We start from the raw sequence: 18,815 nt of genomic DNA, 5'->3' as shown, positions 1-18,815 counted from the left end.
CATCATGCAGGAACTGCTGACACACTCTTGCCACATGTGGCCTGGCATTATCAGGCATCAGAAGGAACCCAGGGCCCACAGCACCAGCATATGGTCTTACAATAGGTCTGAGGATCTCATCCCGGTACCCAATGCCAGTCAGGGAACCTCTGGCTAGCACATGGAGGGCTGTGCGGCCCTCCAATGAAATGCCTCCCCAGACCATCACTGACCCACCACCAAACCGGTCATGCTGGATGATGTTGCAGCAGCAGAACGTTCTCCAGGGCGTCTCCAGACTCTGTCACGTCTGTCACATGTGCTCAGGGTGAACCTGCTCTCATCCGTGAAGAGCACAGGGCACCATTGGCCAATCTGCCAATCGCTGTGTTCTCGGGCAAATGCCAATCGGGCTGCACGGTGTTGGGCAGTAAGCACCGGCCCAACTTGTGGACGTCGGGCCCTCATACCACCCTCATGGAGTCGGTTTCTGCTTCTCCTGTTTCTCCGTGCACAAATGAGCAGATAGCGGTCCTGCTGCTGGGTTGTTGACCTCGGTCGGCCCCCCCAGGTCTCCTGGTGTACTGGCCTGTCTCCTGGTATCTCCTCCATGCTCTGGACACTGCGCTGGGAGACACAGCAAACCTTCTTGCCACAGCACGAATGGACGTGCCATTTTGGATGAGCATCACTCCCTGAGCAGCTTCTGTGGGTTGTAGATGCTCCTCATGATGCCTCTAGTGGTGAGAACACTCGACAAATGCAAAAGTGTTCAAAAAATACGGTACAAAGGATGAAGACAGTGAAATGGTCTGTGATCACCACCTGCAAAACCATTCCTCTTCCGGAGTGATCTTGCTAATTGCCTCTCATTTCAACACCAAGTGAAACTGATTCACAATAAGCGTGGCTTCCAAACTGGACAGTGTGATATCCCAGAAATTTGACTGACTTGGAGTTAGTGTTTTTTGAGTGTGCCCTAAGTTTTTGTGAGCAGTGTAGAACACGTTGCTTTAACAGTGTTAAGTGTTTTGCTGTGCGGTGTCTGACTTCACATTTTGATAAATCCCCTTTTGATACAAACTTGGTGACTTAAATCCTATTAAAAGAAGTCAGGAACAGTCAGTCTTATCAATAGAAAAAACTGTTAAGACTAAGTTAACTCCCTCCTTTTTTCCCTTCGTGTTTGTAAAAAGTTACAATTAGGCCAACAGTGACATCAATCCATGTGGAAGGCTACATGTAAAGGTTTATTGTGCAAAACAATCAGTAGTCGAAAAGGCAAGACATGCTTGACATTTATTACTTTAAACTACAATGAACATCAAAGTGTCAACTTGTACAAAAAACTTCCCATAACATAAAATACCACACATTCTATGAACAGTAAAACTTCAAATAAAACAGCAAATCTTTGGACAAGATTGTACTTCTGACATATAAAACAAAAAAGCTATACTCATTGTATAAAGCAACAGCAAAACAATTAGCCTCCTCTATGTAGCGATGACTTCACCACACGACAAGATAAACCATGACACATGCAAGATTCAAAATAGAAAATAAAAGCATAATTTAAGGCCAATATTAACAAGGCTAATATTAAATAGCGTCACTAGTTGTGCATCTCAGAGAAAGAAGAGCTTGTCCGACAGTTGGATGGCAGGTTCTGAGTGTAGGTACTGTCCCGACAGGAAGGCCAGCTTGTGGGCGTACTTACATGGAGCCGGAACACGGATGGTACCGGGCCAATTCCAATACAAATGACACATCTTAAACGTGAGTCTGGTGAAGATAAAAAATATTGTAGGTTTTTCATATGACTTATGAAACATGTTAAAAACAGAGGATACCTTTGCAAATGGTCTGGAGACAGATTTGCAGTGTTGTAAAGAGAGATGTAGTGGGTGGGAAGACCACAGCCTTGGCGAATGGTGTGAGCCATCAAAAAGAAGTCAACCCTAAAAATATTAAAGCAAAAAATATATTGATGATTTGCACAAAAATCATGAAGCCATTATGCATTTTAGATGTATTAAAGGGATATTTCAGGATTTTTGACATAGGGCCTCATTTCCTAGTTATCCTGAGTGTTGCTGATTTCTGGAGACATTTTTTTTGTAATTAAAGTTCTTATATTTGAAGAGCTTCGGGGCGCTAGGCTAATGCAAGGCTAGCGCATTTCTACGATATCAGCTAGCCTGCATTAAAAACAGTATGACCCGCTCCACAGAGCACCTGAGGCAAATCACTTATAACGCCAGACGAATGATATAAATGTCTGTCAGTAATTTGAACCATTTTGCATTTAAAATACCTTATATTTGAGCAACATCAGCTTCGTGTTTGTATAAGCTACGCAGCGGCGGAGTGATCTGCTAGAAAATAGTCCCTCAAAATGCGATCGTTCATGTGATGCATGGTCAGCTATATTCCAAAAATTATTCTAGCCTTGACTAATAAATTACGACTTTATACCTGGTCTGATGTAACTTCTGGGAGAAATTTTAAAATACATATTAGCTATTTTCTGTATTCTGGTGAATTTTAGATCCACCTTTAGCTGTTCACTGCCATGCAGTACAGACACAGACAAATTATGTTGACGCATAATTTTGTCTTGGTTACATTTCTGTTCATAATTGCAAAGAGAAATAAAGTTGGCACCATTTTCTGTTGGTGAGGGTGTGGTCCAGGATGGTCCCCGGGGGTGCACTGCCGAAGGTGTTTGCGCTCAAGGAGTAGAGCACCGTGCTGATGCGCTTCTGCACCACGATGAAGACGAGTTTTGGCTCATAGTTGGGGAAGGTTTCGAAGCATTTCAAGATTTGTGGGACCTCGTACTGCTCCACAACCTGGAGCTGGCCCTCTGACACACCGTCGCGATACACCACAATCTTCTCTGGCAAGTTGTGGTTCACCTGTAAAAATAGTAATTTAGAATTTATGCATGATGGCTGCACAATACAGTCTTAATTTCCTGCATGTACAAGTTGCCAGTAATTTCCTTCACAATAACTCATTTACCTCGTAGTACTTCTGTAATGCAGCCAGCAGGCAAACCCTGAAGCCACAGATGAGCTCCTCTGTGGGGGTCTGGAATGTCACTCTTGAGTACCATCGAGTCAGAGAGCTTAGGAAAAAACAATATTGCCTCTCGATTAAAATTGCTACTTCTTATTACCCACTGGAGGGGAAAATACGCTGAGATGAGATTTTAATAATATTTCTTATCAGTTTTACCTGTTCACACTTGCAACAAAGCCCATGACAGACTGACGTGCCTTGCTCGTGTCATGATGGACGTCAACTCCAACCACCATCAAGTTTTTCTAAAGTAACAAAAATATAAAAAACATTTAAAATAAAAAATTATAATAAAATAAAATACATGTAGTTCAAGTTACCAGAGGAACATTAACAGTCCACAGCTCTCCACCAAGTTTACTGTTTATCTGAAGGATTATCTTCTGCGCAACACTCCTCAACTTCTGTGGTTGAGAAATGGTCCTGACATTGATTGCCTTTAACAAAAGAATATTACATATTTAATCATGATAAAATACAACTCCTTTTCCTTTCATGAGGAAAACACTGCAACATGGTGAAAAGCTCTAAAAGCCCCCTTTAAGAAATCTGTGTTACAAACCTGAGAGGGGATTGGGTTTTTGCAACAGCAAAGCTTTTTGACAGCACTGTAGAGGTCATCTCTGTTGCCAATCATAATGCACACGACCAGCTGGATATTGGGCTGCAAAAATAACGAGATATTGCTTGTATAGTCAGTCGCAGTAAAGCTACTGATAAAAAGCGGAGGGGCGAAGGCGTGCAATGATGTATAGGTGGAAGAAGGATGCTTTAATGATATGGTTAATGTGTGTTTGGTGCGAGAGGGTGAGTCCATTATGCTGCCATGGTTGTGTACAGAGGGGAGGAGAGATTGGTGGCCAATGATGTGGAGTCCTATTTAATTGCTGTTGAGTTTGAGAGAGTTATTGTCCATCAGCTTTTGATATAGGAGATGCAGCTTGTGATGGTGGAGAGGATAACTGGGGTGATGGATTTGGTGGACATGTTGCGTTCCATTGGAATCCATTGTTGATGATCTGACCGAGGGAAGTGTGTAGATGGTAAAGAGGAGGAAGCTGAGAACTGAACCTTGGGGGACATCGTGGGTGAAGGGGAAAGTGTGGTATTTGAGCGCTGTGCTGGAAATGCAAATTGATTGTGGATGGTGGAGGAGGACATTATGGTCCCTTAGAATATTCCAATTCTGTTTAAATCTGATCATGAAAATGTCCAAATGTTTTTTCTATTCTTTAAACATCAGGCTCACCTAGCGGCAGTATATTTTTGTATCATGGGCAATGAAGAGAATTTACCTAAATATTAAAATTTACCTAAATAAATTTTTTCTTGGGAAAACTAACAAAATGTCTTTTTGGATAGTTTATCAAAAGCACATTCATTCTTTGCTTTTCCAGAACACACAGACAAGTCACGCATCAATAAGAGAATCGATTAAGAATAGAATTGATAGGTAAAATTATTGATGGCATTGATAAATAAAACGCCGTCAATAAATGGTTTTATGCCATTATTGCCCCCCCTCCCCCAACAACCTCCCAATAACTTCTAATTGGCTGATGGCGCAGATGACAGCTTCATGTGAGAAGTGTCGACTTAGGTGAGCTGTCCCGACTGTAATAGGACACACATCTGTTCTTTTTTCTGACTGTTTCTAGTTGTTCCCTAATTTTAACCCTAGCTATAGACATTACCTCACTGGTGAGAGTTGAATGGATGTTCTTGACATATGTTTCGGTGCGATCATCCCGGAGCTCCACGCGAATGGGCCGCTCCACTCTGACACCCATCGGTCCAGCCACCTTTTTGAAGCTCGACACCAGCTCCTCCGCCTGCTCGGCACAGCGTCGCGGGTAGAAGATGGCCCAGGTGTTCAATGGGACCTGAAAAAAGGTTATACTGTTGAGCTTAAAATTAGATCGAGTCATTTGTTTGGCAATGAAATGCTTGTGAATAATTGTGTACTATAGGGAGGCCAAAATAATAATGCAAAACAAGTGTTTCAATGTTGACTTTGTCTATTTAAAATGAATCTTTAGAGTGTAGATAATAATAATAGTCACTACTGAAAATCAATCTCACAAGACCCAAGATTGTCACAACAATTGAGGCAGATAATGTGGGCAATCAGGCAAAGAAATATACAGAGCAAAACAGAAAGAACTTATTTGACTTACTGCACTGATGGAGGGGTCTCGAACGACCTCTCGTGACCAGGACACATCGGTTCCTGTGGTGAAAGATGAAGTCTGCAGACAGATGGTCTCAAGAGGCAGAGTTCTACCTCTAATCTACAAGAAACAAGTGGCATTACACATGACTCAAGATTTTGTTTTTCACTATTCTTTTCTAATGGTAATAACATGTATACTGTACCGAAAAACTTTGTAAAATAATGTCTTTCAGATCATTTGAATTGACAGATTTTTCTAGATGTTTTCAATGGGAATTATGCCTTACCACCACAATTTCAGAGCTAACTTCGAGGCCCCATTTGCTGAGCTCTTTCAGACTGTCTGGGTGGCTGTTGATTTTTTTCAGAAGCTGCTTTATCGAGCGCGTGTGCTGCTCTGTGCTCACATTGATGTACTTGGTCAGGTCCTGTAATTGGACATTTTCACTGGTAAATTGCGTACTCATAATAGAACATGCTGCTGTCTTAGGTCAACAAATACACATGCACCTTCATGGACCTGAAGTCCTTTTTCATTTTCTCAGGAATGCCAGTCATGAAGGAAAGCTCTGGCACCAGAAGGATCTCTCCAGTGATGACTTGCTATAAACAAAACACATTTACACACAGACAATTAAGACCACATAAGATGTAATCCACATTATTACCCCACACTGGCAGCCACAACACCAAATAATTTTATGCAGCATCCCATCCCATTTAACCTGTTATGGTTACCTTGGTTTGTGTGACTAGTTCAAAATATTTGATTAACTTATCAGTCAACAACGACTTAATATTTTGAAGATATAGTTCATCTTTACCTGATAAAATGTTTTTGAAACAGGCAAGTTGAGGCAACCGTAATCTGACAAAATACACTGAAATGTTAAAGGTAGATTTCTGCTTTTATGGTTTTGGTCACAAGGGGGCAATGTAACGCAGCATTTCCGGACAGGAATGCCTACAGACCACAGTCAGTTTACATTTTCTGATCATTTTCAAGCTCACATACCACGCAATACTAACTTTCCCCCAATTTTACATAATTTGAGTAAAAGAATAAAAAGTTTACTTTTCCTCCTGGCCTTGAGCGCTCTTTTGGGCGATGCATGAGCAGTGGCTGGTCCATCTCTTTGATTGTGATGCCGTAGTTTTTGCTGTAAAGTAAGATCAGGTAATGTTACGAATCAGAAAAGTCCACATCACAAATCATCCCCCTGTTTGCACCTGTAGTACTCCACAAAGGTGGTTTTGGTGCCGTCCATCAAGGTGAACGTGTCTTTGGGCGACTTGTTCCACTCAATGGCATCAATGCGATAGGTGCGGTTATTGTAGCGAGTGATCACGATGCTGCCCAGGAGTTCTTTGGTGCACTCATCCTGGAAGTTTTCCTTGCTTTGCTGATACAACATGTTCCTGCGGAGAGAGACACTTTCAGTCTGTTCTAAGGTCTTTCTAGCACTGCAAAATAAACAAACACATTTATTAACAGCTTTGACAAACACTTTTTTCTAGCTTGAATATTTATAGAAGTCAATCTTTGTACAGATGTATTCTTAAATGAAGCTGCCCCATTCAGAATATGTCAGTTTTCTTTTTCATAAGATTAAACATTGCATAGGCATTTAAGGCCTATTCATACTCCACAAGACGCGAGAACTTTGTTCTCGCACCCAGAGCTGCGAGAACAAAATGACGTCATTTTGTTCCCGCAGCTCCTGTTCGGCAGCTCTTGCTGACGCATCCGCTCAGCAGAACTTTGTTCGGCAGGGCTGCGAGAACTCTGGCTGTGATTGGCTGGATTTTTAGTGGGCGGGGTTATTTTGGCGGAAGCTGGAAGCGAGAGTCCAATGTTTATGTCCTAACACCGGTGAGGAAAACGGAGACAACATGGATAGTTCGCTGAAGGATTACAAGGACACGCAAATGGCAAAAAAGTCCTGAGGAGAAACACGCGGACGTTTTGGGCGAGGACGAAGAGGAAACAGAAGAGCCTGGCGCTACCTGCGTGAAAGAAGCGAGTGATTAAGAAAAAAGTGGTTCAGGCTTGTGGACAGAGGGAGACCAGGCTTGTAAACCTTAGACCCTTTCATCTGTACTGAGCTACACAGATGTCAAACAACATGGTTTTACCGAGTGACACGGAGGTAAGCTTTTATGTTAACGCTAACGTTTTCTAACATAATAAACCAGCGGGAGATGTGGCTAAACATGAAGTCAATCTTCAAAATGTTTGCAATTACCGTGACTGATACATTTTATAATAGTTTAAACTTAAGTAGCTCGTTTAATTTCGGTCATTCCTTGTTTGTTTTGGCTGCGGAGAAAGGGGGCGTGGCAGTTCGGCAGAAACACGTCTTGTGGAGTATGAAATGTCAGAGCTCAGACGAACTTTGTTCTCGTTCTTTTTGCCTCAAGAACAAGAACAAAGTTCTCGCGTCTTGTGGAGTATGAAGAGGCCTTTAGTGTTTACAACTTTACACCAGTAGTTCTCTAAGTGAGGGCCATGAGACACTGAGCACAAGACACTTTCAATATGAAAAAGGAATAAAATTGACATTCATCCTACTTTGAAATCTGTTTTTCATATATTTGTGAATTAAGGTCAAATAATAAAGAACACTACATTATTCATTCACATTTAAGATGTTTTTCTGCTTAAAATTATGACCAGGGCTAAATGCTTTTCACAGGGGGGTCTTGAATTGTTTGCAAGGTAATTTTGAGGGTCGTACCATGAAAAGTTTGTCAACCTCTGATTTAGACAAAATTGTAATTGATTGACTCACATTATATCCAGTACAGAATCATTCCTCAACACTTTATGAATGACCTCTACGCCGAGATGGAGACCACCATCTAAGCGCTTTATACTTGTGGCAAAACCCGGCCACACCTGCAGTCTACAGAAAGAGGATAACAAAAAGACTCATTGTACAGTGCCGGCCATTTAAATAGATGTTACTTTCGTAAACATGACTTTACCGATGCTGTCCAAGAATGATTGCGCTTTCTGGATCAAAATGATTCCGCCCCACCATTTTCAAGCCAATGATTTTCATAATTCTGACAAAAAAAGTGTAACATTATTCTTACTTACATTCTACACAGTTCAGTGTAGGACATTACCTCCTCAGCACCACATTGTAGAAAGGGATGCAGAGATCTGAGCTCGGTGGCAAAATCTTTGTCATTTGTATTTTGATTTGCACTTCTTCATTATCAGTCCGCCTTACACTTTTGAGGAGGACCACCTGCACAAAATAATTTTACGTTCTGTGTAATTCAAACGCACTGAGCCTGTTAATGTGCTAAAACCGAACATACGTCACTCAGTTTGACCGGTAAATACAAGATTGAGCCATCAAATGCCACCACTTCTCCTGTGGTTGTGCGGTGATCTTTCATCATCCCAAAACGCATAGCCATGGATTCGACGTTTGGGCTTACAAATACAAAACAGGAAATGCAACTCATCATAATTGAAAGAAGAAACGAAGGTTATACTTACACAAATGTAACATGGTATTGATAAACTGCCTCGTTCTTGCAGCTTATAACAATGTGGTTTGAGCCGATGGTTAGTGGTGTGCCTTTCGTCCCAGTTTTTGGAAGCGGCTCGCTGTTGGAGAATTGAATCTCATTAACCGTGCATCCGGAAAGTATTCACGCCCCTTCACTTCTTCTACATTTTGTTTTGTTAGTTATATTGCAAAATGGAAACAATGATTTTGACTCATCAACCTACTCAAATACCCCGTAATGACAAAGTGAAAAAGTATTTTAGAAATATTTGTGAATGTATTAAAAATTAAAAGCTGAAATATCATGTGAAATATCACATATACACAAGTATTCACACGCTTTATTCAGTACTTTAATGAGGCACTTAAGCCACTCCTTTATCTTAGTTGTGTCCTTCAGGTGGTCGTCCTGTTTTTAATCCAGTATGTCTTTGTACATTGATGCATTAATCTCTATCTCCATCCTAACTAGTCTCCCAGTTCCTGACACTGAAAAACATCCCCACAGCATGATGCTGGAATTACTTTTGGGGTATTATGTGTAGATTGATGAGGGAAAAAAAGTTATCGATTTTGGAAAATGGCAGTAACAAAATGATGGAGAAGTGAAGGGGTGTGAATAATTTCCAGATGCACTTTCGTGGCATCTAGAACACTTTATATAAAGATAATACCAACAGAAACAGTGGATAATTAAGCATATTACAATTACAGATGCTGGACGCACTGCACAGCATTACAGCATTATAAGTGCATGATTAATGTTTACTCAACCTAGGCAAGCCCTCAACAAGGAAAATATAACAGAGAAAAATTTGCATTTTCCCCCACATTTTTAAGCGCATTGCTGAACCTCAATACTTCCTTGGTGGTGGCAGACAGCCATTGAAAAATACTGCGTTAACTACAAGTCAGTATAAAATTACTGAAATTGTAACAAAATGTTACTTGGTTTACATGCATAACTACAATGTACATTACTCACCTAACTGCCTCCATTTTGAGGTCTGACACTGAAGAAGCAGGGCTTACAGGTACACTTCTCCCTAAACAAATGGATGACATTTTCAGAAACAGAACCAATTTAAATGTTGTTAGTGTACAGTTCAACCTGGTGGAGGAATCGGTGTCCGTGGAGGTGTAGCAGGTAATGATGGAGGTAAACCTAGAGCCACAGGCTCTACTCGTCCCGGGGCCGGAGAAAGAAATGGCTGTGCCCGTCCAGCTCCGATCTGTGGCATTGCTGCACGTCCAAGACCCACCATCCTCTGGAACCCAGGCAAACTGCAAAAGGTTCAGGAGAAACATTGACTGAATTCCTTGATTAAATGACACTCAAATCCTATTTGACTGGACCAACTTGCTGCTCCTGCCTGGAGCCTCCTCTGGTTTGGCAGGGCTTTCTGTCACACTGGAAAGTGGCAAGGCACCCGTCTGAGTTGGTTTCACCACTTCTCCAGAAAAACCTCTGCCTGTGTTCAATAAATATGTGTCATAAATGTACACAGAATTACCTAATAACGACCAAGAAATAAGACATTTAAAGCAGCAGTACAACGTAACATTCTGTTGTAACACAGACCCATTGGTATGGATCCTCTTCCCCATGAAGACATCGAGGGTTCCAGCCCCATTCCTCGAAACATGGAAACAAGCGTAGACCCCTGTCCTTGGACGGGCATGTCCTCCTGTTGGACAAGGTCAAGGTCACTTTATACCAAATAGATTGATCTGATGGGCACTGATTGAGTGGGCTCCACACACAGAAAAGCGACTAAATAATCTAAATACACTAGAAACACACAAGGTTATAGAAAATAGAACAGATGACAGAACATCTGCAGACTAAAGGCAATGATCTTCAAAAATAACTAGAAGACACAAAAATAAGTACAAAATGGTCACATCATAGTAGTTCATCATATTCATATAAAATAGTCGTACTTGATCAGAGTACATACGGCTGCTGGAGCAAAGCCATTTTTGTACTGCTTTTAGTGCAGTTTTGCAGGCTGGCACTTACATAGAATGTATCAGTAATCATTTAATTTGTGGGTTGATCACAGGTTTACCTACCATTTTTATCATCTGTTCAAGCTTTTGTGGCTCTTCTAGAGATGTTGGTCCAGGTTTAGGCTGCAGAGTGGGTAACGCTGCACCTCGAGCGATCCCTAGTAGTGGTTCGCCAGTCGCAAAGGCCAGTCCCCTGGCCCGGCCCAGTGCTCCTCCATCGGGCTGAACCAGCAGCCCTCTGGCCCGTCCGACCACAGGTTCAGCAAAGCCTGGCATGTCCAGACCCTGTGGTTTGTCGACTGGAGCAGGAACAGTTATGGCCTGTTCTGCTGTGCTTCCTTCAGTAAAAGGTAGAAGCCCTCTACCACGTCCTACAGCCGGTTCCACTGACTGCAGCCCTCGTCCACGTCCCAGCCAAGGGGCGCCGGTCGTCCCACTAAAATCTGGAGGCTTGCTGGGGTCCATATTGGTCAAGATACACGCCACTAATCTCACTACAGTTAAAAGAATAGAAAAAAATACATTATATGAAAGATTTGTGAAATGTCAATGATGCAAAAAGTTGAAAAGAAGTTTTTCAAAAGGTTATGTATATTTATCTGATACATTACACAACGCTTAACCAGCAAAAAATTGCCATACTAATGGGGGGCCCTCAGGGATTTTCGGATCGATAAGGGGCCGCGATGTCCCGGACTTTGGGAATGGCTGCTGTAATCTAACTGAACTCACGGCCTTGCTGGCATCTTAAGCTTATTCCCATTTAATTTTAAACATTAAAACTGCAAATTAAGTTCACGAATTTGTACGTGTTCCGTCATTTCCGCCCTGTTTAAGACTTTCGAGCGCGAAGTTTAGCGCTAATGTTAGCATTAGACTTAGCAGCGTTAGCTACGCCTGCTAGCTACCAAAAGTTAGCTACCGTGAACACGTGTAATTGAAGACGAAACCGGTAAGGCGGCTGTGTAATACAAGATCCATATTTTATGTAAAAGATATATTTTGTGTCTCACACTGTCTAATTATGGATTTCTTCCAGATATAAGTTGACTCAGTACCTGAAACAGCAGACACGGCGCCTCTGACTTCACAGAAGATAAACTTCACCTGAACTTCCTTCTGGGTCTGCGCTGGTTTGGCGGTGGTGTTAGGGCGGCCCACCTGGACAGCTCTAATTGGACAATACAAAGGGGTCTCTGAAGTTTTATTTGCTACCAAAGCTGTCAGTCTTTCAGATATATAGTGCGCTGCTCGAGCTGCTTTGTCTCCCTCTGGTGGACGAGGCGCAGATCATCATCATCAATCATCATAATAATCTCAATTTGAAGAATTTTAGTCCTGTGTGGTTCTTTTTAACCCTTTTCTTTATTCTACCGTGGCCGCAATGATTACCTTGAATTAAGTATGTTGGGCTACAGTTTTATATTTTAATTTGTGACAAATATCAAACATGTTTACATGTTGGTCACAACAATGAAGCTTTTGAATCAGCTGTTTTTAACTATTGGCAACTAGCCTTCTTGGCATAATACATCCATGCATAAATCACAGAAATGTCCCCAAGGTGTAGAGGTGATAACTTGCACTCACATCTGCTTTTTACCACAACAAAAGAGGAACAGGTGGTCGTGCTTTACGTGCAAGACTCGTCAGGATAATCTGTCAAGACATTTTAACATAACAAGACATTAAAGGTGTGTAACTTTTTTGAGAAAATAAAGTTGATATTTGTGCATATTTGTCCCTGCTGTGACCCAGCTGCTGTGTGAGTGGTCAGCATGATGCCTTTACTTTGTCACAGTGGTCTGTACGCTCCAGGATCAATTGTCTGAAAGGTTTTCACTGCTGACGGACCCTCTCCCTGGAAAACCTACAATACAATTGACCCTGGAGCGTTGTAGAGACCACTGTAGCGGAAAGTAAGGCGCCATGCTGGGTCACTACAAGGTCAAATACGCACAAATATCAACCTTTTTTTCAATAAAAAGTTGCATAATGTATCTTTAAGTAGCCTAAATGCAATGTAATTTGTTACATTATGCCCCACTCTATTGACATTCAAAGCGATGTGCATGATTGGACGCAGACACAGGGGGCAAGGTACGTCCTTGCAAGGACATAATAGTATACACTGGAAACGGTGATCTTTCAAACTGTGGACTGCCAACTGAGCTATACAGACTAACATGTACTGAACAGCATATATTATCATTTTTTTTATAACACTTTTTAGTATGTCTCATGAGCCCATATTGGCTATGTGCATGACTTTGTATAGCTACATTTCGCTATTTTCATTTTGAACCCACCAGACGTTTTATATTCATGAGCTATAATCAGTAATCAGCGATGTTTACTTGTTGAGAAAAAAAACCCAGGGGAGTTTTGGCAGTTAGTGTCCCTGCATTTCGACTGCCTGCAGGTTTAATAATAAGATGTAAAAGAACCCTTTCTCAAACAACATTAATGATATTTCTTTTGAGTTATAGTTTTATAGGGCAGCAGTCTCAGCTCTCACAAGATACTGTATCTGTTTTGACGACGGGAAAGTCTAGCTTTAGTCTAGCCCACTTTATTAAAAAATGTAACTTGATGAAGCACTATATAATGAAATACTCAGTACAGATGTTTAATATGAAAATAAGAAATACATTCATTTTGTCAAACGAAAGATGAATAATGTTCTATAGCACCCTCTTTGCAGAGCCTATTGAATAGCCCAATGAAATAGACAGCCTTGAAGACATAATAATATAACCAAAACCAAATAATCAGCTAGAGTAAGAGTAAGAGTAATCCTGGACTCAGACCTGAACTTAAACCGCCTCATTAAAGCAATAACATCAGCAGCTTTTAACCATCATTGCTAAGATCAGAGGAATAGTGTCAAAACCAGACTTTGGGAGACAGGTTAACGGCCTGCTCACTGTTAGAGAGCTGCAGTACATCCAGAGCGCTGCTGCTCGAGTCCTGACAAGAACCAGGAAGTACGACCATATTAGTCCAGTGCTCCGGTCTCTTTACTGGCTGCCTGTTGCCTAGAGAATATAATTTAAAATAGCTCTGCTTGTCTTCAAGTCTTTTTATGGTTTAGCCCCAAAGTACATCTCATGCCATATGAACCATCTCTGGCCCTGAGAACTTCAGGGAGGGTTCTCCTGGTGGTTCCCAGAGTCAAGACTAAACACGGTGAGGCTGCGTTTCAGTTTTACGCAGCTAAAGTCTGGAACAGTAGAAGTATTTTATCTGAACTCTTGCCTTTTACTGTAATCAATACATTATTATGTTGATTTTTTTATGGATTGATTTGATCTGCTTTCTTTTCTTTTATGCAACTGTGAAGCACTTTGAATTGCCTTGTGTATGAATTGTGCTCTACAAATAATCTTGACTTGCCAAAATAACAATAACAATAACACATTTCAAAACTCCTTGATATACATTTTTATTATTATTATTTTCTGTACGTCTTACACGGTTGAGGTGGGACTCCATGAGGCGATGTTGAAAAGGATTCAGATTTTTTTTTTTTAAAACATCACCATCACTCTTTGTTGGATGCCATGAATATTAATTTGACATTTATTGATTTATTGATTATTATAATGTCCTGTGTATTCAGAATGATGCGGATTTCCAGACTAAACCTCACAGCAATTGACATTTAGAAGTGGGCATCCTTTTAAATTACCAGCCACATCACACGTTGCAATTTGCTTGTTTATTTCCGTGTTCAGCCACTACAACCCCAAAGAGTGAATGTGTTTTTCTATTCACCTCTTGACTTACATTTGATCATCGTGCTGAAATTACATTCTGTTTCACAATCTCTTTTTGCCTGATTGTGTCTTGTTTTCAGGGTCATGTTTGCAAATATCCATTGCTGTATTTCTGGCTGTTTGAGAGGGGGGCAATCTCTACTTCAGTGACTTTAGCTGCAATCTGCATTCAACTGAAACAAGTTGACAATTGCCAATCCTTGTTCGAGATTGGCTTTGGATGTTGCGGTCAGCGTGGGACAATGCAATGTGTTTGGATGAACCTGAAATACTGGCCTTTTACATGGAGACTTATGGCACTTTTGCTGAATTGACACGCCTTTTTGGAAGAGGGTGAGATTGTCAGCTTCTCTTCTATATTGGCCTGCGCACAAACACAGTCTGGGTCATATGCGAATTGTTTTTTGAACTCAGACGCGGTAACATCTAAACAAGCTACTTGAAGTTGTGGCAGCAAACGAAAACAACATTTGCCTTTTCAGGTCACATATCATGCGACTATATGCTTTTGTCAATGGCCAGCTGCACCACAGATCTGTTTTGTAGACTTATGATGCATGCATTTTCCATTTTTTGTTATTGTTTTTTTTGCTTATGGGGCCTAAAAGTAAGCCAATAAGGATACCATACCATGTCTGTGTATAGTCCCTTTCACAGACATGTATGTAGTATTTCCCCTGGGGGGGCGACAGAAGGGCTGCGGTCCCTCTGACCACCTTCATTTACACATGCGCACACATCATTCATCCTGGCCTATGTGTATGTTTTTAGTGGTAGAGGAAACTGGAGTAACCGGAGGAAACCTATGCAGACACAGGGAGAACATGCAAACTCCACACCCTGTCACGCCCCGTCCAGGTGGGAATCAAACCCAAAATCTTTTTGTAGCAAACCTTTTGAATGGCACAACCTCTGAAATATTTCACCAACTTCCCAGTAAACCGGCTACATTTATCCAATGCCAAATGCCTATGTTGTAGAAATGTAAAGCATATGATTAAGTCTATCTCTTACACTAAACCGAATTTAATCTTATTGTGCCTATGTAACAAGGTTATTAGCCTGATTAAATCCTGATGAATTGGATGGTAGCGCTCTCATTTGAGACCTCAGTGCCTGGCACTCATGGCACTCACCCTGTTTTGTTAAGTGTAAATATTATTTATTGTCTGTCTCCTCTTCCGCTCCCCTTTTGTACTTCCATTACTGAGGAGAAGATTGATGGTACTTGATTACCGTTATCAAGTACCATCTCCAGTTTTTGTTGAATTCTATTACAGAATTAGCATGCATTTGCCCTTTTTATCTGTTGTAGAGTGATATGTGGAGCAGGACTGCAGCTTAGGACTTATGTCTTTTTGTTTGACACTGCTCGTAATAAATGTGTGAGTCCTTCTGCAACGCAGAGTTGAAGCCACACCAATATGCCACCTATAACCGATTAGTGAGCGCTCAACCTTTACACCGCGTTCCTAGTTATTATGCAATGACATTTTTCAAAGATTTTCTAAATTGTCAACTCAAATGAGAGTCAGCATAATTTTTAAGTCTTTAACTGGTAGAGGATCATTTAAATGTTGTTGAATAATTTCCCAGTAATATTTTTTCAAAAATAAATATAGTAAAAACCTCAAAATCCACTGTTCCAAATTATTATGCAACTCATCGTTTCAATACATTTTAAAGCTTGTAATTAACTGAAAATGGTCATTTGTTGTATTTGTAGCATTAGGAGGTCATATTTACTGAAATCAAAAGCTATTTCAATCAAAAAAATATTAACAGGTCAAGTTATATTTTACCATAGGAGCCCTTCTGTGATAGCAGCTTCAAAATTCTAAAATCCATTAAACTTGTGAGTTTTTGGACAGTTTCTGCTTGGATTTCTTCGCAGGATGTTAGAACAGCCTCTCAGAGCTGCCGTTTGGATGAAAACTGCCTCCCACCCTTATAGAAGTTTTTTTGTTGAGGCTCCAAAGGTTCTCAACAGGGTTGAGGTCAGGGGAGGAGGGGGTCCACATCATGAGTCTCTCTCCTTTTATGCCCATAGCAGCCAGTGATGCAGAGGTATTCTTTACAGCAGGACATGGTGCGTTGCCATCCATGAAGAGGATTTTGTTAGGGAAAGCACGACTCTTCTTTTTGTAGCATAGAAGACAGTGGTCAGTCAGAAACTCCGCATATTTTTCAAAGGTCATTTTCACACCTTCAGGGAGCCTAAAAGGGCCTTATGGGGCCGACCAGCTCTATCACCATAATTCTGGCCCAAAGCATGACTCCGCATTGTCCCATTGTTACTGACGTCACAGCCTTGTTGGGACATGGTGGCCATTCACCAACCATTCACTACTCCATTGATCTGACCATCCAGGGTTACACGGCACTCATCAGCGAACAAGACTGTTTGAAAATGAGTCCTCATGTATTTCTGAGCCACTGCAGCCGTTTCTGATCATGAGCATTCAATGAACAGTTTAGGGGAGGCCCGGATAGAAGGTTTATGCACAACTGCCGCCTCTGGAAGGTCCTACAACTTGATGTTTGGGAGACTCCAGAGGCACCAGCAGCTTCAAATACCTGTATGCTGCTTTGTAGCCCGTGTGTGCTCTGAATCATCCACAAATCTCTTATCAGTATGATGATTATGCTTAATCCTTCATGAAATATCGAAGGTTTTCATACCTAGACCAAGGCATTCAACTATTTCACGCTTTTCATCAGCAGGAGATCCTTTTTCTTTCCCATATTGCTTGAAAATGATGATCTGCTTAATAATGTGGAACGTCCTTTTTCAGTTGTTTTCCCTTAACTGGGCTTAACCTGAAAACTAATCATCCCAGGTCTCTGAGATTAATGTCAGTGATTCAAAGAGCCCCGAGATACAATACCATCCATGAGTTTCATTATTTTTTTAAATATTTTTTTTAACCTTTTTGACACAAAAATACAATTTGCATAATAATTTGGAGCGCAGTGTATGTTCTTGTCAAATTTCTCACACCAGTTCTGCTAATTGGTCACAAATTTCTGATCATAATTTCTCTCAGCACATACCCTCTCACTTGTCATTGCTTCTAAAGCAGGTGCGAACCATACCATTTTAACCCTTCTCATTAAGACCCCCCATAGACACGCTGATATGTTGACAGGCTGATCTGAATAAGCCTCGTGGGCTGGCTGAACACTCCACCGGGTAAATGGGTAAGATTTCTCTTGACACAGCGAGGTCCAAGCAGGAGTGGTCTGTGGGAGTAATTTCATGCGACTATCATTGTGACCTAGTTAGAATCGGTCAAAGGTAAAAGTCAAGAGGTCCAGTACTGCTCTGCTTCTAAACAGGGAGGTAGATGTAATTGCAGGTGTGTGTACAGTAATTTATCATTTGTGGGGGCAGTACGATGGAAATAGCAGTGTACCTAAAGTGTAGTGATATGGTAACATACAAACAGGACACACACCAGCATTTGATTAACCTTAAAACAGTACATGGTAACTCATGCCCCTAGAGGCCATAAGCGCCACTGCTGGTGTCGTAGCGTGTTGCGTTTTTTTTACTCATTAATTGTCCGTGAGAGTAAATACGCTGATAGAGAAGATATTGTACATCCAATAATCCAATATTTTTTTCACTGAAACTTGGCTGTAAATACTGTTTAAAGTGGCGCTAGCCCACAGTGAGCTTTGCCCGTTAGCCTGTTAGCTTCTTCTTCGTGATTCCATTAGTGTGTATTGGTGACTGCGACCCGTAGGCAGCAAGGTTGCAATTGTGGTTTTCTGGCCAGAGACACCAGGGGGAGATGAAAGACCCCCCCCAATCATCCCATTAACACTTGTATTACCCCCACAGGGACTACGAAAAGGATTTATTAAGGTAAACAAGTTACTTACTGCTTTAACCCATAAAACTCTAAATTTCCTGGAATCATTGCTATTTCCCGGCTATAGAATATTGTTACCATGTTTACTGTTTAAAAAAATGAATTATAGCTCAATATTTTTCCATTGCCGTTTCCATCCGTCACGATGTTACTGCTGTGAAGCGCAGTAAGACCCTGCACTGCGGTTGCCCACTGCTCCTGAGACGAAGAATGAGTCAAATGCAGTGGATACATTTTCAGAAATTCTGACAAGAAAGCGTACATATACAAATATACAAATACCACACTGGTCTATGGGATTGTGGGAAACAGCACTGCCCCCCCTTTGTGCCTGAGGGGACAGAGGCACAGATGTTCAGGCTGCACTGTAATGGAAGAG

General features: G+C 41.3%; 1 protein-coding gene across 1 annotated transcript; it reads right to left on the bottom strand.

Annotated features, from left to right (window-relative positions):
- Positions 1–1,607: 1,607 nt before the first annotated feature.
- Positions 1,608–11,244, bottom strand: piwil2 (piwi-like RNA-mediated gene silencing 2; the record flags this gene model as incomplete). Its single annotated transcript, XM_079569200.1, has 23 exons — positions 1,608–1,764; positions 1,833–1,940; positions 2,647–2,900; positions 3,007–3,112; positions 3,223–3,311; positions 3,387–3,503; positions 3,629–3,730; positions 4,761–4,949; positions 5,244–5,357; positions 5,527–5,667; positions 5,750–5,842; positions 6,315–6,399; positions 6,470–6,658; positions 8,032–8,145; positions 8,228–8,308; positions 8,372–8,496; positions 8,570–8,687; positions 8,754–8,864; positions 9,752–9,812; positions 9,932–10,050; positions 10,127–10,234; positions 10,345–10,454; positions 10,843–11,244. 23 exons carry the CDS (start codon positions 11,242–11,244, stop codon positions 1,608–1,610), a joined length of 3,093 nt encoding a protein of 1,030 aa, XP_079425326.1.
- Positions 11,245–18,815: the final 7,571 nt, after the last annotated feature.

Source organism: Gobius niger, assembly GCF_951799975.1.
Source record: "Gobius niger genome assembly, chromosome: 1".
Classification (NCBI taxonomy): domain Eukaryota; kingdom Metazoa; phylum Chordata; class Actinopteri; order Gobiiformes; family Gobiidae; genus Gobius; species Gobius niger.
Note: the sequence above shows the minus strand (reverse complement) of the source record. Positions and strands in the feature narration are given on the sequence as shown.